General features: G+C 39.2%; 1 protein-coding gene across 3 annotated transcripts in view; it reads left to right on the plus strand.

Moving 5' to 3' along the window:
* The window catches only part of kcnt1a (potassium sodium-activated channel subfamily T member 1a), a 39,605-nt gene that overhangs the window by 3,848 nt on the left and 11,621 nt on the right, over positions 1–24,136 (plus strand). For 2 of the 3 annotated variants that reach the window (XM_085166689.1, XM_085166690.1), the window contains exons 3-17: positions 7,211–7,290; positions 9,166–9,313; positions 10,719–10,766; positions 11,053–11,101; positions 11,763–11,822; positions 12,120–12,194; positions 13,715–13,798; positions 14,503–14,597; positions 16,309–16,489; positions 16,567–16,731; positions 16,858–16,994; positions 21,003–21,066; positions 21,191–21,299; positions 22,501–22,609; positions 23,660–23,809. In XM_085166689.1, coding sequence (XP_085022815.1) covers positions 7,211–7,290; positions 9,166–9,313; positions 10,719–10,766; positions 11,053–11,101; positions 11,763–11,822; positions 12,120–12,194; positions 13,715–13,798; positions 14,503–14,597; positions 16,309–16,489; positions 16,567–16,731; positions 16,858–16,994; positions 21,003–21,066; positions 21,191–21,299; positions 22,501–22,609; positions 23,660–23,809 — 1,554 coding nt within the window. The other variant, XM_085166691.1, reaches the window with a different exon arrangement.

The following is a 24,136-nucleotide window of genomic DNA, read 5'->3' on the forward strand; positions in this document are numbered from 1 at the left end:
CCAACTGTTTGAATTTTATGTAAGTTATTAGTGTTTTATTTGCAACAGCCCCTAGACATATACAGGGTGAAAAAAACAAGTAAATTGAATTGAATTAAATCTCATCACAGCTCTGTTGGTCGTCTGCTCATGTTGCTTTCACTTATCAAGCGTGCTGATTGCCAGACCTCTTCTTTTTTTTTTATTATTCCTGACAAATACAGTTATTTGGATTTTAATCCCACTTGATTCACCTCTTTGTAGTTGCTGAAAAGGCTTTGTTCATGGAGTGTTTACCAGTGTTTGCCCCGTCCAGACTTTAGCACATAAGAGCGCAGTTTGAAGTGTTCTCTTTTTCCGGTCTAAGTGGTGTTTGTGTTTAAAAGAGGCCAGAAACGTAGCAGGATTTGGGGCGCTGTCCGTGGTGCTGAATAAGAGGGAGGTGCATGAGAAGCTGCGGAGTAGGTGTCTGTGTACGTATTTGAAGATTGAAGAAGTTTGACTTGAAACACATTTTTCTTTTCTGCGACAACATTGCGACCTAATTCACTGTCAGAATTGAAAATGAGATCTCTCCGTCGGTCTTTCTGTCTTTCCTCATCTTCTGCCTTCAGCGCTCTACTCAGCTGCAGCATCTGTGCGTGATGCTTCTGTTTTTCTGAGATCTGCTTCACTGGTTTCCATCCTGAGATTAAAAAACATTCTACTTTAGGGAATTTAGAGACCTTCTTCTTCATTAGTTTAAGCACAAACTCAAAAAATAAGAATTAGGCACTCTTTTTTCTGTTACAGCATAAAGTTTTGAAGTGAATTGATGTTCATAATTTGGGTAAGTCAGCTAAAAAGCTAAAACGTCCTCGGGATGTTTATTCAGTGCATAATCGCGTGTTCTCCAGATGGACCGCTGGAGAGGTATGATCAGATGTAATTTTAGAAGTGATAACAGCAGCAGCAAGCATTTCAGACTGTAGAGCTGTTTGTAATATTTGTCATATCTGTTTTGTTTGATGAGGAATAACAACAAGCTCTGCCAATGCTTTTAGTCAAAGATGACCTTTTCTCCAGCTGTCCTCACAGCTATCCTCGTTTTCTCTTCGAGAAAGCTCCAAACCTTTCCAGCTCCTATTTAAATGGTTTCCCGTCTTTTTTTCTATTCTGTCCCTGCAAATGAGAGCATCTTCTGTCCTTAGGAGATAGTGTTGTTTATAGGGGACTAATGCTTCAGGTTAGCGTTCCAGTGGTCAAGTCAAGAGCTGTCTCTTGAAACCCCAAATGTCACCGGTCACATCTGTCCGGGGAATCATCCGTCACTCAAAGGTTCCTTTCTGAAGGAATCAACACTCAGTAGTGGCAACATAATTTACTACAACTGAGTCCAATTTGAAAAATATGTCTCAGTTTGCTACATGATCAATGTGTAAAACAACAGAAAAGGTCCATTGCCCAGACTGTCTTGTGTTATATTAAAGCTTGTTTTGTCTGTAGTAGAAAATATTTAAAGTAGATATTAATTGTTTATCTATTATGTAACTTTTGAAGTAGTATACTGTAAATGGCTATGATAAAGTTATTTATTAATAGAAAAAGCTGTAAAACATGAAAATACTGTTAAACGTTCATAATCTATGCCCCCCTTTGGATTTTCCAAAGCCTTCCACTGAGCTGGATTGGAGTCTTTGCCAGACCAATTCTGGCCCCCAAGCCTTATGTTTGACTGCCCTGCCTTGACTATCTCCTACCTGATTTTTATCTAAACTTTGTGATCCTGAACACCATGATGTGTCTTACAGGCAGAGGCTGTGATGTAAGGGTGTTCACGTGCAATTCAGAAGCCACACTGAGTGGCTGTACTGGTGTGGGCGAAAGGGGGTTCAAGAGCGATGGCCTTTCCTCCTATTTTCAAAAGCACTGACTGCTGGGGGCAAGGTCATCTATAAATTAGTACTTCAGACATCGCAAATTTAGAGGAGACAAAGAGGTGGGAGACTGAAGGGAGGGTGACAGCCAGAGCAGTCCTCTTGATTTTCCTTTCATCTGCACTGCCTGTTCATTTTTTTTTTTTTTTGTAAAAGTGCATCATCTTTCTGTTTTTGTCTCAATCCACCACATCCTGCAGAGCATCACCAACTTGTGTTTAGCATGGTCAGACAGAAGAACAGACGGTAAGGCGGCACATTCATTGTGACTGTACGAGCTCCGAGTCATGAAAACTTCCTTCCAACAGGCTGAGGGTAGCCTGCTGACATGCTGCTGATGCCAACCGCAAATTAAAACAAATCCGAGTTCATCTGACAATCTCTCTGATATGGCACAGTGAATGTTTACAGCTTTGTGCTGCTGGAGAGGACCATGCTGCAGCAGCAGCAGCAGTTAGGGTTATTCCTGTCAAAGCAACGTTGCTGTGGCAACAGGCCCGCGCAAAGAAGGGAAAAAATAAAAAATAAAAACGAGAGAGCGGCTGCGGGAATATATTTCTAAAAATACTCCAACAAGCATCTGAAAATAAAATATATATATAAAAAAACGCTTCGTCTATGATTTCTTATTTTTATCTTCTTATCTTTATCGTGTCGTTTCATAAGTTAAAGCTAAAATCAGTTCATCCTCCGGCAGTGCTGCGCTGGTATTTTAGAGCTGCAGTGAGGCACGTTGGTCATCTGTAGGAATTCAAACTGGTTGCACGACGCAGCTACAGGTGTCCTGCACGATGGATCCGGAGATCCTCATCCCAACCTGGAGGTCGGACGCGTTTGGTAGTGGTGACGCCGGGCAGAGGTAGGGCCACGCGGAGCGGAGACCAGTTTACCCTCCGAAGTGCGCACGATGTCCAAATGTTAATGGAAGTGGATGCGCCGGTAAAGAGGCGGGGGAATAATGCTGTCCAAGGCTTTTTTCCCCCCCTTCTCTTTGCTGGGAATTATTATTTTCAGGTGGGAAGAGTCGTAGTTATTACGTATTAGGAGTTATTAGAAGACAACCAGGAGTTTGATAAGAGGTGGAAAAATAAACAAACAAAAAAAACTTCCTATTTATTTATTTATAGGGGCCAGGATCAGAAAGTCATTTCTTCTTTACACACTTCTGATATTATAGAAAGTAAAACGGTATCTTAAGGTCGCTATGTTGGATTATTATGTCCTCAGTTACTCCTGTACTTCTTTTGTTCAAGTGTGAAAGCCCCCACTCGCGAATTTGCAAGGTGACTATTTAAAGTAGTCGAAAACGGAAAGGTCTTCAGTCACAGAAACGCGTAAATGTTGAGTGCTGAGACGCACATGAACTGAATCTTTGTACATTTTGTTTCAGTCGTACCAATAATTGATTTGTTTTAGCGGTAATTTACAAGTCAGCTTAGTGTCACATAAATGAGAAGAAAAACAAATTAACTGAAAGTTTGTGAGATTTTTGGGACTTTTTGCCCGAGGACTTTTTACATATATATTAATCCATATATCTTCTGTCAATTGATGAATGGGCCTTTTGGATTGGAAGCAACAGGTCTATGCTGTTATTGATGAACCCCTCGAGCTGCATTGATTTAATGAAAGCGAGGCAATGATCACACACACGCACTCACACTCGCTGAGCCACAAGCAGGCGTTTAAAAAGATCTAATTGGTCACAGAAGTGTGCGTCTTGTTGCCTGAAACTCCGACGTGACACTGCAGTATGACTAATATCAGACCTCTTCAGTTCGTAATTGTGTGCTCAACAGGAGCTGATTAAGGGCCATTACTTGTACCCATTAGGCCTATGTATGCGTAGGAGGGTATAAGGACGCGATAGACAGACAGACACAGACAGACAGAGATCAATCTGTAGGACTCTCATATACGACAGCACAGCCTCTCATTTGAAGTGTTTCTGCCTCCAGAGCCCATCTCTGTCCTGCTGCTGGCCACATGTTACAGATGTTTTTAGTTCTCATCGCAGAGCGGTTCTCTCCGTTTTTTTTCACTGAAGGGTTTCCATCACTGTGGTGCAGTTTTAGTGTCGTGCAGAACTGTAATAGCCATTTTAGTGCCGCATCCAACAACCCGCACCGCCTTTTCCCTTCCACTGTGATCCTTTCAGCCACAAGCCAAAACTTGAGATTAATGGAGCATCAGTGAAGCGTTGCAGTTTTTCACCCTTTCTGAAATCCTGCTAATCTCTCTCATGCCTTCCTTTTCATACCTTCCCTTGCCCATCCATCAGAAAACAGTACTGTGAAGACAGCACTGAAATTCTCTTTCATTCATAGCTATCAAAGGAGTTTTTGCACTTTCTCTCTTTTTGTGTTTTGCTCTGTCTTACAAAATGTTTATGATTTCTTATTTTAACCTTTGGTCTTTTCTTATAACAGGAAAGATTGAGTTTGCTGGTGTTGTAGTTTAGCCTAAAAATGTATCTGATGAAAATGATTATTGTGATCTTGTGAAATAGGTTGTTTAAAAAAATGAAAGTAAAAATGAGGGGATTTGGTGGTTAGAAATGTTGCCACACAGCAAGAAGCTTGTTTTTGAACCTCCTGGTTCACTGGTTCTTTCTGTGTTTTCTTTACCTGTGTGGGTTTCCCCTGGTGTTCTGGTTTTCTCTTTCAGTCCAAAAACATGCTTGTTAAGTTAATTTGTGAGTTTAAATTGGATGGACATGTGGACGTGAGAGTGTGTGGTGGTTGCCTTTCTTTCTGTGTTAGCCCTGTAATAGTTTGTGCTGTCCTCAGTTCTTCCCATCTTTCAGCCCGTGTCAGCTCAGCTAAGATCCAGCCCCCAGGGGACCACAGGCTACTTACAAGAGAGATTCTTTTCCCCAAGGAATCTCTCCTAATCCCAGCTAGTTTGGATTTAGCATAATTTGATGAGGTATACAGCACTGTGCAAAAGTCTTGAGTCACTCTTCATTTCCAAATACTTTACTAGGAAAATGAGAAACAGATGCAGTGATTTATTGAGTTGTGCAAACATAGATGGAAATAAGGTAAATGAGATAAAACAGAGTTGGTAGAATTCTAACAAAAGTCAATATTTGGTTTGACCACCTTCAGCACAGCCTCAACTCGCTTAGCCAAGCCTTCTTGTCATTTCTTTATGTAGTCTTCAGAAATAGTTCTCCAGGCTTCTTGGAGGACATTCAAAGCTCTTTTATGGATATTGGCCACCTTTTGTTCCCTTCTCTGTCAATATGATCTCACACTGCTTCAATAATGTTGAGGCCAGGATCCGATGAGGCCAATTCTCAGCAGATCCTGGTGTGTTTTAGTTTTCACTGTGTGGTATGATTTTACTGAACTGTGTTTGGGATTATCACCTCGCTGAAAAATGAAGCTATTGCCAAACAGCTTCCTTAAGAATGTCTTCTTGACAGCCATCCTTGTACTGAGACCATTTCTGATAAGGTTTCATTGGATAATTGGAAGATGGATAATTGGAAGGACTAGATGCAACTCTCAGGTCTTTTGTCAGGTCTTTGCTGGATTTACCCTCCCTATTTCTTAATGACATGACTTTAAAATACTGTTCATCTGTTATAGGTACTTCATTAGACCTACCACTTCTGATTTTATCCTCAGCTATCCTGGACTCGACTGTCCAGTTTTTTCAAACCTTGTTTCCTCAGATATATACCAAGTGTTTAGCTAAGAGCTCTCTGGGAATCATATTGTTGCTTCTGGTATGTGTAGGCACAATGCTTTTTCATCCCCTGAGTTTGATTCCTTTTTAATGCTTGAATGAGTCATAGGTCAGTGTTACAGTAAGTGGCTTAATAACAACAACAACAACAACAACAACAATAATAATAATAATAACAACAACAACAACAACAACAACAACAACAACAACAACAATAATAATAATAATAATAATAATAATAATAATAATAATAATAAAACAATCCTATGAAAAAGGTCAAGTGTAAGGACTGGACTTAAAATTAGTATTAGTGAAAAAACAGCAAGAAAAACTTTGAAAGACCTTCAGAAAGTCTGGTGAACCTTTCCTCAAGACAACCTTAAAGAAGTTGTAAGTCTCCCTCCTTTAAAGAGAAATATAAGAAAATAGGAGTGACTCAAAACTTTTGCACAGTACTATATTGACTCAAGCATCTCACCAGCTGGCACAAGTAATAAGCCAAGTGATACAGTAGCAACAGCACAGGCAGTCAGTTGTTGGCAACAGGGTCTTACATTTGAAGTGTCTTCTTTTTGGGAGTTTTCATGTTCTCATTGTGCCCATGTTGTTTTTCTTTGGGAGTCACGACAGTTTGAAAAAAATGTCACAGGCACTCAAACTAGATTGGACCTCCACATCAAAACCTGATGGATGGGCTGATGCTGTCACAGGGATGCAGGAGGATCAGTCTTTGACAGCTTTGAGGGTGCACAAACGCAGCTGTGTGGGGAGATGCAGTGATTTCTAATTTAGCATAAATATGAGCAGCAACAGGATTAGGATGAGAGAAACTGAAAATGTTACTAAGGTATACCAGAATAAAAATGAATCTCCTCACACTCAAGATATTTTCTCAATAACCACAGTTAATTTGTAAAGGAGTCACTGATGAATATACATTTTCATCTTCATTATACCATTCTTAATAGCAAATACAAACGGGTGTGCACAATGTCTCTCACAACATGTGTAATCTTTCTGTGGGATGGTGCAAAAACAAATCTTATATTCATTTATGCACAAGCGCGTCTTTTCATTCCATTTCTGGATGTTGGATTTCTCATCATAAAACATGCTTTGGTCTGATATGAAAATCTAGCAATGCCACTGATAGATGTCACTGACACAGTGATATCTGCATAAACTGTTCCCATCTACTATATGACCTTTTTAATGATGATATCAGAGGAATAGAAAAAAAAAACTAGGCTGTGTTCTCTTCTCTTCTCTTCTCTTCTCCTTTTAAAATATGAATGTTGTTATCTTGCATACAAACAATATGCAAAAATATTTACCTTCGTCTCTTTTAACTTCACTCCTAGCTAAAATGATGCTCCACACTAGCAGCTGCTCTTTGATTTCTTCAGTTGAAACTGCGTGGCCTACAGGAGTCCTGTCATGTAATTGGAAACGAAATCAGACACAGATAATTACATAACTCTCCTCAGGCAGATAATTACAAAAACAGCATTATGAATATTCATGCTGTATTAAGGTCGTCGTTTTGAAAAACATCTTCGTATCTCTGTTAATGCTGCTGATTCTTGTGTGACTGTCTCTCTCCCTCTCTTACCTGTTAGGGTGCAGGTAGAGTTTTATGTGAACGAAAACACTTTCAAGGAGCGCCTGAAGCTTTTCTTCATCAAAAACCAAAGATCAAGTAAGTGGATGGTGCCGGCCACCATCTCATGTTCTTACGCTGAGTGCTGCTTAATTGAAAGGGCACATTAAAGGGCAACGCAACAAAAGCAAACCCAGAAAGCTGTGCATAATAAGACCCAGATGTATAAAGAAGGGGAAATAATGATTGAATATATACATCTGCTCACTTCTAAAGAACAGTTTTAAATTTTCATGGTAGTTATATATTAATTTTAATATCAATTAAAAATCCAGAAAAGACTCATCATATGAAGAATTGTGAATTGATTTGTATGTCACTGAGTGAAATAAGTACTACAACCCAGCCAGAATTATTCTGATTCCTGCAGATTGGCCGTGTGTGTCAATTGCAATCAATCAAAAAATCAGCCAAGCAATTAGAGATGGTCCTGATTTCAACTCATTATGTGTATAAAGCACACCTGCCCACAGAATCTGTTTCATCCATTCCAACCGCTCCACCACCATGGGCAAGACCAAAGATCTGCCAAAGGACATCAGGGATGAGATTGTAGACCTGCACAAAGCTGGAATAGGCTACAGTTGTTGGTGTGATTATTCAGAAATGGAAGAAATATAAAATGACCATCAGTCGCCTTCAGTCTGGAGCTCCATGCAAGATCTTGCCTCATAGGATGATCACGAGAAAGGTGGTGGATCACCCAAAACCACATGGGTGGAGCTTGTTAATGATTTTAAGGCAGTTGGGGCCACAGTCACCAAGAACTCCGCTGGTAACACACTACTACACTGTAAGGAATTGATATAGATTGATATGTTGCTGCACCTGCAATGTCCCCCTGTTCAATTGGGCACATGTACAGGCCCATCTTAAGTTTTCAAGTGAACATCTATATCAGCGGTCCCAACCCCTGGGTTTGGTGACGGGCCGCGAGAGTTGAGGCTCTGGTGTGGAATTTGTGGTTTTCAGGGTTTCTATTGTCAACTCGGTTTCCCTGGGTCTTTTCCCATGTTGTAGTTGTGTGTTTTATTTTGAATGAAATATTTAATAATAATATGATCCAAAGAACACAATCCCCACAGTCAAGCACAGAGGTGGTAACATTGTGATTTGGGGCTGTTTGGGGCAATCCCATGATGGACACCTTCATCGGATTAATGGGGCAATGGACTGGGCAGTGTACCATAAAATCTCTTCTCTCAGCCAGAACACTGAAGATGGGTCATTAATGGATCTTCCAGCATGACAGTGACTTAAAACAAACCACAGAGCCAACAAAGGAGTGATTAAAGAAGAAGAAAATTAAGGTCATGGAGTGGCTTAGCAAGTCTCCAAATCTCAGTCCTGGAGAATATCTGTGGATGGAGCTGAACCTTTGAGTAGCCAAGCAGCAACCACGAAACCTAAAGGATTTAGAGAGTTTCTGTAAAGAGGAGTGGGCTAAAATTCCCCCTGAGATGTGTGAAACCTGGTGACCAGCTACAAGAAACATATTGCCACTGTGCTTTCCAGCAAAAGTTTCTCCCCCAAGTATTAAGTTAGACTTTGCTTAAGAATCACTGACATGCAAATCAATGATATAATTCATGTAATTTGTTTTTTCTGGATTTTTGGGTGATATTTTGTCTCTCTCCATTAAACTATAAAAATTATAAAAATATTTTAAAAATTAGAGACAAACTTACAAATTCAGCCCGGGATCAAATGATTATTTCCACCATTGTATGGGAACACCTGTGGAGAATCCCAGATGTTTTTTCCTTACCTGTCAGAGATTTACTCTGAAGAAATGACACTGTGTTAAATGCAGTTTAAACTTAAACACAGGAAAGCCTATTTACACACTGTCACAATAAATCTGATTTGCAAATAAGATTTATTTATACAAATCTTATTTTCTTTTGCCTTCAGGCCTCAGGATTCGTGTGTTCAACTTTTCCCTGAAGCTGCTTACCTGTCTGCTGTATATCATCAGAGTGATGACAGACAACCCTGCTCAGAGCGCAGGCGCCAGCCACGGCGCTGCACAGCAAAACGCTCCCAGTGGCAACAACAAATGGTTTGTTTAAAATAAAGACAAAGGTTTTCAGGTCAAGTCGAGGATTTTTATCAAGCACTTTCTAATGCAATGTTATCACAACACTCTCAAAAAATGAAAAAAACAATTATAATGTTAAGATTCGTTATTCATTCATTGCAGTTGATTAATTCTTTAAAGGAAAGCAACAAAAAAGGTGAAAAAATAAGCTAAACTGCAAATAAAATACCAAGTACTGAATATAAGGTTACTGGTTAAGGTTGCTCTGTATATTATATGTAGGAGGACTGTTCCACAGGTCGGGATCATAATACCTATTTAGAAGCTCTGGAGTCTGCATAATCACAGCAACAGCAGCCTCCTTTGGTGTCCTTTAGATGACACAGCATGCTCATGTGCGATACTATATATAGGATACTGTATCTATTGTACACATCATAAGACCTAAATGTCACATACTATGATTTACTCATGAAAGTGGTCCCTTTCTCATTTTTTAAAAACCAAATTATTATGAATTGAATAAATATTATGTGTAAAACTGCCAATTCTAGAGCTACTACATGCAAACGAGTGCAGACCTCCCAGTTTGCATCTGTTCATCTAGAGTCGCCTCTCAGTGACTCCAGATAACTTTAAGCCAGTCAGTGGTGATCTGTAGAGGTAATGTCTCATTCCAGTGTCTGCCCCATCAACTTTTTGCTGTGCTTTATCTACCTGCTGTTGTGACCATGGGTAACTGGTAATCAGAGTTCGATTCCACAGATAGTCACCTCAGAACAAGAAGCTCCTGGGCTTGACTCCACCAGCAGTGTGGGGCCTTTCTGTGTGGATTTTGCATGTTCCCTTTGTGCTTGCGTGGTTTCTCCCAGAATTAGTTTGGCTTACTCCCACAGTCCAAACGTCAGGCATTTCAGTTTAATACTAATTCCAGTGATTCTAAATTGGCTGTAGGTTTGAGTATAAAAGCATTTTGTTAAATGAGAAATATAACAAAGGGTCCACTTTGATGACTGAAGATATGTCTTATAAGACCAATAGATAAAGCAAAGATTTGCTTATAGGACAGAACAGGAAGCCTTTTCTCTTTTCCATACAGTTATCTATGAGCATGTCAGGAGCTGGCCAGTTCCTTTGGGTGGTTAACTTGATTAATTGGCTTGTTGTGTGCTTTAATTCTTACACAAATCAAATGATCATTAATAAATAAATTATGTTTCATATTTAAGTTTTTAAAATGTTTAAAAAGTGTGAAAAGATCTAGCCTTTTATTTTAATTCAGTATGAAGATTTGAGAAACTCATACTTTGCTTTAATAAACTGACGTGTCTACGATCTAGTTCAGTTGCAGAAATCCTCCCATGTTCATGTTTCATTTCCTGCTATTTTGCTGCCTTCCTCCCTTACCATCATCACTACTCCACAGTGTCGACTGTCAGTGGAACGGTTCAGTGCAGGACAGAGAAATTAACTGGTAAGCAGCAAAAGGTGTGATTTCTTTCAGCTCTTTGTTTGGTCTGATACCTCATTTCTTCCATTCACCTTATTAGTTATTCTGGCAGGCCATCGGTGTTTTCATTATCGGATGTTCCCTTTTTATCAACATTTATGTAAAGAGATCCCTGCCAGCTTGGTCTTCTGTTTATCTCACATTGTCACTGATGGTATAGACACCAATCATGTACAATTTGTCTTTGATTTGGAGGGAATTTGTTGTTAAATGTAGTACAATTGTCACTGTTGTGTGCTCTCTCTGTCAGGGAGTTGATCTTCTGGGTGGATAGGAAGCTTCCTGTCTGGGCCATTCAAGTGAGTCACAAGAGAAGAAAGAGCACATAAAACAGAACTTTCAATGACTTTCACTGAGTTGCATAAACTTGTGTGTGTGTTTGCCGGCCTCATTGGCACAGCTGGTACAGTTTGTACCTTGTGAGTGTCTGTGTGCGTGCATGTGTGTGTCATTGTGACAAATTGTCCTGGAAACATCTTCTGTAAGTGGAACTACCACAAAGCCATTTTGAGTACTCGGGCAGGTCTTTATCTGTCTGTCTGTCTGTCTCTCTGTATATCTGTCTCTCTGTCTCTCTGTCTGTCTGTGGACAGATTTCAACAGCATAGCGTCACAACCGTGCAAGATTCAAGATACTTTACAGGTGTGTAGTTGAAAATGATGGCCGATTTTTAAAGACGGGGGGTTCTCCGACCCATGTGTACTCACACGATCAGGTAACAGTGTAGCAGTGACTACATGGGTCGTGGGTCGGAACATCAACACATTGATAGGTGTTTCAACTGGCGTGATCCCATCTCTGCTTTCAGTTGTGCTGTTGACCAAATATTTGACTGTCTAATGCAAACCATAAATATCTGATCATCATGTGAAAACATGGTGAGCGTCATTCTTAGAAGATTATTTGTGACAACGCTGTTGTAAATAATTAAGTATGTCTTATTTCCTGTTTTTGCACAGGTGATTGTTGCCATCATTAGTTTCCTGGAGACTATGTTACTAATGTATCTGAGTTACAAGGTAAGACGGAGTGTGCTAAAAAAAAAAAAAGCACTCTGGCTTCAAACATGATTAATGCATTCTGTACAATTAATCACTTACAATGTGCTAGATTGACAATCCATAAGTGGTGCAATTAGACCAAGTCATTTGTCAAGGCTACATTAAAGACAGACAGTAATTGCAGGATATGGCTGAGGTGAAGGAATAAGTGGTTTTGCAGGGTGACAGACAACAATGAATCTCTGCAGTGACTCACTGTCTTTTGTGTGCTTACAGATGAAAGTGTTAAAAGTCTGTGCCTGTTTTTACTTTTAGGGGAACATTTGGGAGCAGATATTCCAGGTGTCCTTTCTTCTAGAGATGATCAACACAGTTCCCTTCATCATTACGGTAAAAGTTTTACCATGACAACCCTGAAATGTGCCTTATTATGCAGAAGCACTCTATGAAAAATTAAGCACATCCTATGATTCATAAGCTTGTGGAATCACTTTTAGCAGCAATAACTTTAATAGTTAGCAACCATTTTCTGTATGATTTTATCACTCTCTCACATTGATGTGGAGGAATGTTAGCCCACTCTCTTCTGCAACATTGCTTCAGTTCAGAGTTTTGCAGTTTATTTATGCACAGCTCTTTTAATTCAATTCAGTTCAATTCCATTTATTTATACAACGCCAAATCACACAACAGTCGCCTCAAGGCACTTTATATTGTAAGGTAGATCCTACAATAATACATACAGAAAAAAAGCCAACAATCATATGACCCCTATGAGCAAGTACTTTGGCAAAAGAGGAAAGGAAAAACTCCCTTTTAACAGGAAGAAACCTCCAGCAGAACCAGGCTCAGGTTTTGGTTTGACTGGAACAACAGAACAGCCTATTTCTTTTATTTTTCAGCTTCTTTGTTATAGATTTGATGCTTTACTTGAGCTCATTGTCCTGTTAAACATGTGGTCTCTGGAATTATTGCTATACAGAGGAGTTTGTGGTTGATTCTAAGACTGCAAGGTCCCCAGCACCTGTTGCTGCAAAATAAACAAATCGTCACCCCTCTACTGTGACGATTTGATAGTTGGTATAAGGTGTTATGCTATGTCCACTTCTGGGAAGATTGGTCACTATCTTGAATGTTTTCTACTTTTGAAGAATCATTCTCATTGTATTAAGGATTGCATGCATTGTATAAATGATGGACGTAACACTCCCTCCCAGATTGGTGGGCAGCAGCAGTTGCTTCTCAAAGATGGTTTCTGAGTTCTTTCGTCCTCTGTATTGTGTTAATGCACACTACTCCAAATGTATTTATCTGTTCTTAAGATAATGTTTTTTTATTATATTAAGATAGATAGAATCTAAAGAGGGTGTACTTTCTAATGGATGGCAGCTTGATTTGTGGTGGCCAGATGGCCAGAAAAAAATAATTATTTCAAGCTCAGCAGAATTGTCTCTTTAAAGAAGTCTTGGCCTTGCTGCTCTAAAAGATAAAACAAGTTTCATTAAGGACTAGTTTGTTTGTGCCAAACTACATCAATGTGCAGGACAAGTGTGCATCTACCTGTCACAAGAGGGTCATGACAATTTTAAGTCTGTAAACATTCAAATCATTGCCCTTGCTGTAATTAATGCTGCATGCTTGCTTTGATTAGCTCTTATATGAAAAAGCTCAACTACAACAAGTACTAGAGAGGTAACACTGACATTTTGTGCAGATTGAGCTACATGGACAGAGAAGATAGAACTACAAACATTATAGCTGACTAAGACAGTGCAGAGTATTCCTCTTTAATGATTCTGGGTATAAAAACATTACACAATAATACTTGTGCACGTTTAAGCTGCAGACTGCTGTGAGTTTTTTATTGTTTGAGAAAACTGTGAAATGAAGTGTTTTCTACCTCTCCTCAGATTTTCTGGCCCTCGATAAGGAACATTTTCATTCCTGTGTTTCTCAACTGCTGGTTGGCCAAATGTGCTTTGGAGAATATGATCGTAAGTCAAAGCAGTTAACTGAATTTTGTCTATTAACGACCAGTTTTCAACAGCTTATTGATTTACTTCAGACATTTTAACTGCACTGATTTATAGAGGCCTTCGTACTCCCCGACATCCACACTGTAACAACAAAAAATCCTTCTTTGGTTCTGCTCTGTTTGTGCTGCACACAGGAGGGAGCTCATTAGGGATTATTTTCAGTGCTGTGTGCATTTTATCATGTTGCTCTGCAGACTGCAGTGGGGAGCATACAAGAGTAGAAGCATCTGCAACCGCTAAACTAATTCACAATTAAATGGAACAGGGGTAGACGCAGTGTCACTGATTTTAAGCATTTGTATCCTTGGGAGACACAGTGGTCCAGTGGTAGTACTCACTGTCACCTCACAACAGGCAGGAGCTTAGTTCAAATCCAGACTGGTCCTATTGCATGCCTTCACTGTGTCTGCTTGGGTTTGCTCCAGGTATTCCAGCTTCCTCCCACAATCCAAAAAACATGCATGGGGTTGGATTAATTAGAGATCCTAAATTGACTCTAGATGTGACCTATTATCTGTCTCTGTGTATTAACCCTACAACAGTGTACCCTCGTCCTGTGACAGCTGTGATAGGCTTCAGCCTCCCCCTATAACTCTGAATTTGATAAGCAGAAGAAAATGAATAGGTTTTTAACTATAACTGCTCTATGTTGTTTATGGTAGAACGATGTCCATCGAGCGATCCAGAGGACCAACTCAGCCATGTTTAACCAGGTCCTCATTCTGATCTGCACCCTGCTCTGCCTCGTCTTCACTGGGTGAGTCATTCTGTTCAGAGTGGTGACATATTTTGCTTCTGTCTGTGTTTGCTAAAATGTGAAAGAACTGTGCAGATTTTTATTTATATTTTTAATAATTACTAAGCGATACTAAAAATGGTGATCCAGATAATTCCAAATATTATGGGAGCATAACTTTGACAGTGTTTAGTTCACTGCAGGGTAGTTAAAGTCATAGACAGTACGTAAAACACAGATGTAACCATGATTATGTGAGCTGTTAATAAACTGTTGTTTTGAAGCCTGGAGCTGAGCATTTTCACCATCAGCGTCTTGGTTTTTGGAAACCAGAGGTGATAAGCAATGGTTGGCTCTGACTGAGAAATCGAGCGACTCTGTGCACTCGTATGGTAGCGACCTGCCAATCACAAGGCAGGCAGACTCCAAAATATTCCCTGCTTTATTTAACTCTGAATGGGGCCATACATTTAAAAATGAAAATCATGTTATACAGAAGATTCAAAACTAGCGATTGAGATCATAAACATATTAAGAAATTTTTACTGAGGTCAAAAATCAAGGGTCAACACAGTCATTCTCTTAGTTACAGTCTGACTTCTTTAGAGAAATGAAGAAGTTGCCGCCGTAATTAGGACTCATGCAGTTTACAGGTACTAACGCCTAGTCTCTGCTTACTGTTCGACCTGACAAATAGCTATGCGTAAGTGTGAGGGACCAAGCAGCCAAGGCATAGAGGACACAGGAGAAAATGTTTCTTTATTTTAACCCTCGAAAAGGTTCAAAGCACAAAATTCAAAAACATAATTAGCGGGCCCATAAAAGAGGTCAACTAAATATAACTCTACAAAAAGTAATTTCCAGAAACCTAAACAAACAAAGCGGACACAACTTAACTCATAAACTGACCTAATTACAAAGACGCATGAGGGTAAAACACCCCTGTTCCTGATAAGCACATGGTTGGTCCTTCTGAGCAGGCATTTTGTTCTCAGGTAACTCAAAGAAAGAGAAACATAATTAATATAACAAAAAAGATTTTTAGAAAAACCACACAATGCTTTAATGCACGCGCCTCATAATATCAGTGTTGGGTTTAAACTAAATGATTAATGAATTATATTAATGAAGAAAACTGCAAACCAAACTAATAAAGTAAACAAATGGACTGATTTATCCATGTGTGGCTGATGCCACCACAGTGAGAAAACTGACGTCACATCTCCTGGCATCCACCGTGTTTTGGTGTTATTTCAGCTTACTGTATACTCTTGCTTTTTGTGACCTGGTAAATGTGACACCGTACAAAACAAGCGTACAAGATCACATTTCAGTGATATAGCCGTACAGGAACTTAGACATTCTCAGATTATACAGTGGAGAGCTTTAAAAGATGAGAATTTACAGTGAAAACTTTGAAAAGCACCCACCAGCTTTGTGCTTTGATTTCTTCTACTCTATACCACTGGTTAAAGTATAATTGTAACGGTGAAGAGTGATCCAAACCATTTTTGCTAGCTGAGAAATGTTCAAAATGAATTAAAATATCAGTTATGAAGTCAAAATGACAAACAAAAGGTTAATGTTTATTTTTTATTAATATTTAAACAAACGTATTAGTTGTTCATACAGCATATTTATTTATCTATTCCTTGTGGCCTCTATGTCCAGGTTCATAACCAACCTACATGCTGTAGCTGTATATGCTGACTTTGTATTTGTTTGTATACAGCACGTGTGGGATTCAGCACCTGGAACGAGCAGGCAAAAACCTCTCCCTCTTCACTTCGTTCTACTTCTGCATTGTCACCTTCTCCACTGTGGGCTTCGGAGATGTGACTCCCCGCATATGGCCTTCCCAGTTACTGGTAGTCATCATGATCTGCGTGGCCCTGGTGGTGCTGCCTCTTCAGGTACAAAGATACTGACATAATCTTTGGATCAGTTTACATTTCCTCGTGTGACCTTTGCATCACTTGCTGCTTGTCAGTTTGAAGAGCTGATCTACCTGTGGATGGAGAGACAGAAGTCTGGGGGGAATTACAGCCGCCACAGAGCACAGACAGAGAAACATGTTGTGCTGTGTGTCAGCGCGCTCAAAATAGACCTGCTCATGGACTTTCTCAATGAATTCTACGCTCATCCACGACTGCAGGTAACGACCGTTACATACACATGCTCGAGGTTTACTTACAAGTGATAATTACTGACAGGGTGTGTCTCCATTTACATAGAAATTCCTCTTTTGAGATACTGATGTGGTTCTTACATAATCTTCAAGGATTACTATGTGGTGATCCTGTGCCCAACTGAAATGGACCTCCAGGTGCGAAGGGTGCTGCAGATCCCTCTATGGTCTCAAAGAGTCATCTATCTGCAAGGGTCTGTCCTCAAAGATCAGGATCTGCTTAGAGCCAAGTAAGTTACAGTTGCTATAACTAGATTATACTTTAACTGTGACTTTTTCCAATATATAATCCTGTGAAAAAAAGAGACTCTTCACAGGACTGTTTGCAGTCCTGTGTTTACAAATTTTTGGCAGTTTGCTTATGTTAACACAATTAAAACAATGCAACAGTCTCAGGAGTCACACTGTGCAATTCTCAGAGAAACTGGACCCCAGAGCTACATCTCAGACTTTACAGGCTTCAGCTAGTATGTTAAATGTAAAGGTTTATGACAGTACAATGAGAAAAAGACTGAACAAGTCTGGCTTGTTTGGAAGGGAGAAAGCGACATGACAGCACAGCATAGCACAGCGGGTTTTGCCAAGTTGCATCTGAACCACACGACTTCTGAACAATGCCCTTTGCACAGATGAGACCAAATGTGAGGCCATCTGTCCAACAGCTAAAACTTGGGCTCAAACTGGGTCGTGCAACAGGACCAAGATCTCAAGACAAATCTACAATCTTGTTTATTATTTCCTTACGCCTGGTACACTTTCTTTTGGTGTTATGGTTTCATGTCCCTCTTGTTTTCCTACACTGTTAGTTTGTCTCCTTAGTCCTGGTCTTTTATTTTGGGAACCTCTTGTCTCTTGTGTTTTGTATTCAATTCTGCCTCCCCTCTTTCATTATCTGTAATTAGTTTCAGCTGTTTTCCCACCTGTTGCCTGTTTCCATGTTATCCTATGTTTGTATATAAAGCCTCAGTCTCCTTTTTGTCCTTTGTTGTATTTCTCCTAGTTCTATATTTCCCTTGAATACTAGGAGCTTCTGCATAACATTGATTAGGGACGTGGTAAAAGTTTGGAACACTGTCCATCATTTACTGAAATGTGCCATGTTGGTGCTCATTTTGTGGGAAACTAAAAATTTTTTTATTATCTTTATTATATAAAATTTTACAATCATTGTGTAAACTTTACTGAGTTCGCAGAATAGTATTAAAGCACAGAATGAATATTGGGAGGGGAGAGGATGGGAGTTGAGCTGTTGAAGCCCATATTATTGGTTAATGCAGTCCTTAGAAACCCACTGTAAGTCGTTAAGTGTAAGTGTAAACATAGTCCTAATAAAATACTGTCTTATTGTGTTTGCTTCACTGTGTTTGGCAAGAGTGATGTGAGAATTTTATTTCTAAATAAATTCAATTGGGCCCCAAAGTATTTGTGCTTGACTTCAAAAGAATGCTACTAGAATGAAAATGAACAAATGGAAATACAGCCTGGATCAAATGCGTAGTTAAGATGTTAAGATAAATGTCAAACTTCCCATTACAAAGAATAACATAGATATTGAAAGAGAAAGTTGAAAAATGAAATGGTTTCAAGACTGACCTTTTTTGAAATTGTCTTTTTTCCCCTTTTTTCTCAGTCAAATAGCTCTGTGTGCTGTTTTTTTTTTTTTCAGATTGTTTGTCTTTCTTGGTTTCCTGTTGATTGGTTATGTTAAAAATATAATAATATACCGGTGTCATATTCATAAAGACAGTTTTATGGATTCCTTTCATCATCTGACATCTGTACCTCATTTATTTCCAATTAAATCATCTACAGTGGCTCCCAAAAGTCCATATTTCACATTCTGGGAAAGGTACTGATAGTTCTTGCAAACTGTCAGTAGGACTTAAAAGACTATTGTCCTACCAATCCTTAATATTACCCTGATATTCTCTTCTTCTTTTCTTAGTAAATAGGCTTGTCAGAGCTATTGTTTGGCCTCATACTCAGACAACACTGTAATTATTCATTCAAGCTATACTCATTCCTTTTGAAAGTGAACCGATAGAGGGACTGCTCTTCTGAAGAAAGGCAACATAATCTGTCTCACATTCTTCTGATACTTTGGAGTTGTGAAAGATTCATGAGGGAGACTATGGAACATTGTAACAATGATGAAAGGCATAAAAACTTGTTGTCAATCTGTATGTCAAGTCAGGTTTATTTTTGTAGCCATAATGACATCTATGACTCAGTTGAATTTTATTTATGTCGTACCTCTTATACAAGTCCAATTTGACAAATATCCAGTATGCAGAGCTGCAGCCAAGCTTAAGCGATAAATCCAGGAATTTTGTACAGCGCATTACAGTTAGTTTGCATATTTGTGGTAATTGTATACAGTCTTGATTTCTGTACGGCTGTTTGAAAAACTTCACAGGGATTCTTTCAGTGAAGTTGTGACAAAGGTGACAAAGACGAAGGTGTTCAATAGACAGAACCACACCAGGAACAGCCCAGATATAAAGTGGGAGGAATAATTATCTGGTGCTTTGCTTAATTTGTAAGTTTGCTTACCTCAAAAAAAGTCTTTGATTTTTATGGTAGTTTCATTTGAATTTTAATAGAGAGAATATCAAACAATACATTACATAGAAGTTAGAAACTGATTTGCATATGATTGAGTGAAATACGTATTTGATCCTCAAGCAAAACATAACTTAGTACTTGGTACCCTTGTCTGCAACAGCGACAGGATTGAAGTCTGGAGACTGGCTAGGCCACTATATGAACTTAATGTGGTTCTTCTTTAGCAAAGCCTCTGTTACCTTGGCAGTATGTTTTGGGTCATGGTCATGGAAAAACAGCCCCAAAGTATTTTTCCAACTCTGTGCTTGACTGTGAGGATGACTTTGGGTCATACTTAGTATTAATCTTCAAAGTCCGAGTTGATGCTGAAGAGCTTGATTTTGGTTTCATGTGACCACAGCGCTCTCTCTGGATCGTTTAGATGTTCACTGGCAAACTTCAGACAGGTCTGTACGTGTGCCTTCTTGGGCAGGGGGACCTTACAGGCACTGAAAGATTTCAGTTTATTACAGCATAGTGTGTTATCAGTGGTGACTTCAATTCAGTTCAGTTTTATTTATATAGCGCCAAATTAAACAACAGTTGCCTCAAGGTGATTTATATAATAAGGTAAAGACTCCGCAATAATACCAAGAAAACAGAGAAAACCCTAACAATCATATAATCCCCTATGAGCAAGCACTTTGCTGACAGTTGGAAGGAAAAACTCCCTTTTAACAGGAAGAAACCTCCAGCAGAACAAGGCTCTGGGAGGGGCAGCCATCTGCCGCGACCAGTTGGGTGGGGATGAGGGAAGGAAAACAGGTCTCCTGTTATTGTGAGGGGAGGAAGAGAAGTTATTTTATTTTTTTTCCATATCTAAATCACATCAACAGTTGTTACCTTCTCACCAACCTTGTTGTTGTCTTGTAGTCCATTCTAGCCTTGTGCAGTTCTACAGTCTTATGCTTGATTGAATGCAGGTTGAATAGGTTCAATTATTTATTTCAGTTAAAATTATGCATATCAATATGTAACTTTTATATAATGTGTTTTCCTCCATTAAAAGTAAAGAACCATAAGAATTAGAGACTGTTCATTTCTTTGGAAGAGAGCAAATTCAGGGGATCCCCCACCATAGCTGCCATCTTTGAAAACATTTTATTAATAATTAATAATAATTAATAACTGTAAACATAAACACACCCTGGCACTTCTCAGTTCTGTGCTGACTGTACAGCTGTACCATGCGGTATGTCCTAACTTTATTCAAATCAAAATTACATTGATGTAATGGATTGTGTAAATTCACTGTATACATTTGGCAGGTTTCTGACAGAGCAATTAGAAGTCGAGGACTGGGCGTGTAGAACTTATATTCTGCATCTGGCACTGTTTCAAATCCTCCCACACTTTGTTTTGCATTCTGCACTCTCCTGGCTCTGTTAATCATATGCAAAATCAGTTCCATATTCTCAGCACCTTCAGTATACAGTATATATTATTTCAGCTTGTTTTGTCTGCCTGCAAGCGAGCAAAGCTAATCTGAAAATTCAATCAAAGATTGTTGTTGTCACGCCTCACTGTTATCATTTCAGCTTTGTCTTTTGTGGATTGTATTTTCTCTGCTGCTGTTTTGTTTTTTTGTGTAACATGACATTTAATAATTTGTCAATTTTGTCACAATTCTGCAGAATGGATGATGCAGAGGCTTGTTTCATATTGAGCAGCCGTAACGAGGTGGATCGCATGGCTGCGGTGAGACACAAAATAACAAATGACAAATTATGAACTATGCTGTAATTCTGATTTATGAGTTTTCAGAAATGAATGCTGTCTGTCACAGAGACAGCTGCATAATTTTTGTTGTTTCCCCCCTCAGGACCATCAGACCATCCTGAGAGCTTGGGCAGTGAAAGACTTTGCTCCAAATTGTCCCCTATATGTCCAGATACTCAAACCTGAAAATAAGTTCCATGTTAAATTTGCAGGTGAGAGTTTCTAAATTAAATAATGAAGCAATCACGCAAATACATGTTCAGTCATATCAGTAAGTTTTTGGACAATGACACAGTTGTTTTGTAATTTTGCCTCTGTACATCATCATGGTGGATTTAAATGTAAACAGTTAAGGTCAACTGAAGCTGAGAGGTTTTATCCGCTTTATTTGATATGGAATAATGAGGGGAGAGGCCTCACCTGACCATGAAGCTAAATAGGAACTATATATAAAAATGGCTGTAATTCCTAAACAGCTAGTGCAACACTTTTATTAAACCCTTTTATTCACCCCTTGAATTAAAGTCTGAACTTTTAATCAAAGCTTGATTGTGTGGTTTAAAATGCATTGTGGTGGTGTGCTCAGACAAAACAACAGAAATTATTTTTTTGCCCATAAAAAAAGCAAATGGGGAATTATTTTACAGCCCACTTCTTTCCCTTCATATACACTCATTGGTCACTTCATTTGGTATACCTGTTCAACATCTCGTTAGCACAAGCAGCTAATCAATCACATGGCAGCAACTTAGTGGATATAGGCATGTAGACCTAGTTAAAGCGACGTGCTGAAGTTCAAAGTGAGCATCAGAATGGAGAAGAAAGCTGATTTAAGTGACTTTGAACATGACATGGTTGCCGGTGCCAGATGGGTGTTCTGACTACTTCAGAAAAAAGAGGTACAACCGAGTACTAGCTAAGTGTACATAATGAAATGACCAGTGAGTTTATTTACCAGTAGCTTTTGTTCAGTCTGTGGTAATCAGACTTTTATAAACCTTCCAGTTTGTTCTTTTACACCTAACAACTGCCCATACAGTTAGCTATTTCAGGTTTAAATGTCAGGCAAGCCAAGAGTTGATTAGCTTAGCTCAGCATAAATGTGTAACTCCCCATAACACCAGCATGTACTGTAAAAATTAATGAGATTGTGATTTAGCAAGAATTTGGGGAGTTAAGTGTATTTGTTAACAAATACAAATCTGTAAGACAGCTCTGATTGTGCACACAAGTAAATGCACACATGAACTTGGCTAAGCCTTACCATATACCTTTGCAGTGATGATGGGGCTGATACAACTTTGTACAGTGACACATAATATAATCACCCCATTATAACATTAGTGCAAGTTGTAGAGTACTGTGAGTAGTTCTCAGCCAGCTCTGCTGATCAACTATTTTCTTCATTTTCAGATCATGTTGTTTGCGAGGAAGAGTTCAAGTACGCCATGCTGGCTCTCAACTGTGTTTGCCCTGCCACCTCCACTTTGGTCACACTCCTTGTACACACTTCCCGTGGACGGTCAGTTTTTCTACAAAACCTCCTCAGGCTGTTTGATTACTCCTTAGTGAGACTGCAAAGTTCAAATTTCTTCACATTTTCATGTCTGCTGATGCATAAATAGGGCCCATGGAGCTGCCACAGAGAGGTGAGAAAGACAAGCCAAAGACAAAAGTCCCAGCTCATTGTGAAGCTCAGCAGGAAGTAGGAGAGAGTGCACCAAAAGAGAGAACAGCCGCCACCGAGATTGATTTTTTTTAGCATGTGTTTCCTTTGTAATGCTGTATGAAAAGCACTCCAGAGGAAAATGATTTTTTCACAGCATGCAAACAGATCTCGCTTAAAAGCTGATTTCAGTGCTCGAGGGAAACAGCATTAAAGAAGAATAAATAGGCTTCAGTTAGTGCTTGCTGTGTTCCTATCAACCCTTCGGAAAAAAAAAAGCTTTGTGTATTTTCTATTGTGAATTTTTAAAATTGCAGACATTTTCCACACAGGTGTAACAATATGTACCTGAACGTACCATATTTCATTCTGCATGTTTCCTTCGCTTGTGTGGGCGTTGTGTGTGAAACGCTAGGTTTTAGTGACATGCAGCTCATCATGGCGCTGCAGCGGAAAATAAAAGGGGATCAGGAGTTACCAATCGTCACGAGCATGTTATTTTGCCTTTTACTCAGAAATATGAAAGTTAGAGCGAGAAATCCAATTTACATGTCTTCTTATGCAATATTAATAACTACTAAGAAGCAAGTCTGTAAACCACCACCTTGGGGTTGTTCCGAGCATCTCTCACAGCCCATTAAACTCCATCAAAGCACTTGAACAATTACAGTAATAACCGGAAGTCATTACAAAGGGCATATTAGCACAAAACTGCCTGACTGATACAGATAAATTAAGCTGCCTGCTTTCGCCAGGAGACTTTTGGGACCCCAAGGGTCTAGAGGTGTGCAGCAAAGAAGAGAGTTTTTCTTTCACAACTGATGATTATTACTTATGCTGAATAGACTGAATAGGTTTACGTGTTAAATTTACCCATCTGTCTGTATTTCCTCTGAATGATTCCAGAGAAGGACAGCAATCCCCAGAGCAGTGGCAGAGGATGTATGGATGTTGCTCCGGCAACGAGGTCTACCACATCAAAGTGTGTGACAGCAAGTTCTTTGGAGAGTACAATGGCAAAAGCTTCACATATGCCTCCTTTCATGCTCACAAGAAGTGAGTAGCTTTGTAAGCAAATGCATCTCCCTCAGAGATTAAAATGTTTGCTTGTCTGTTTAGCTTAGTGTTACACAGCATTAAGTGCTTCAGCAGTGCTTTTCTGCTGAAAGTCATATTCTGTGTGCCGCAGACTGCAAAAACACTGGTTTTAATTTCATGCATGTTTAGATAACACTTCTGCTCTTGTTTGAAGAAAAAGCTGTGCCAAATACTGTCTTGCCTAGAATTATAAAAGGAAGTTGATATCATCTTTATATATGTCCTTTACAAATAAAGCTACTAGCATCAATCAGTTAGCTAATCATGGCTTGAAAACCGGAAATA

Source organism: Neolamprologus multifasciatus, chromosome 7 (assembly GCF_963576455.1).
Source record: "Neolamprologus multifasciatus chromosome 7, fNeoMul1.2, whole genome shotgun sequence".
Lineage (NCBI taxonomy): Eukaryota > Metazoa > Chordata > Actinopteri > Cichliformes > Cichlidae > Neolamprologus > Neolamprologus multifasciatus.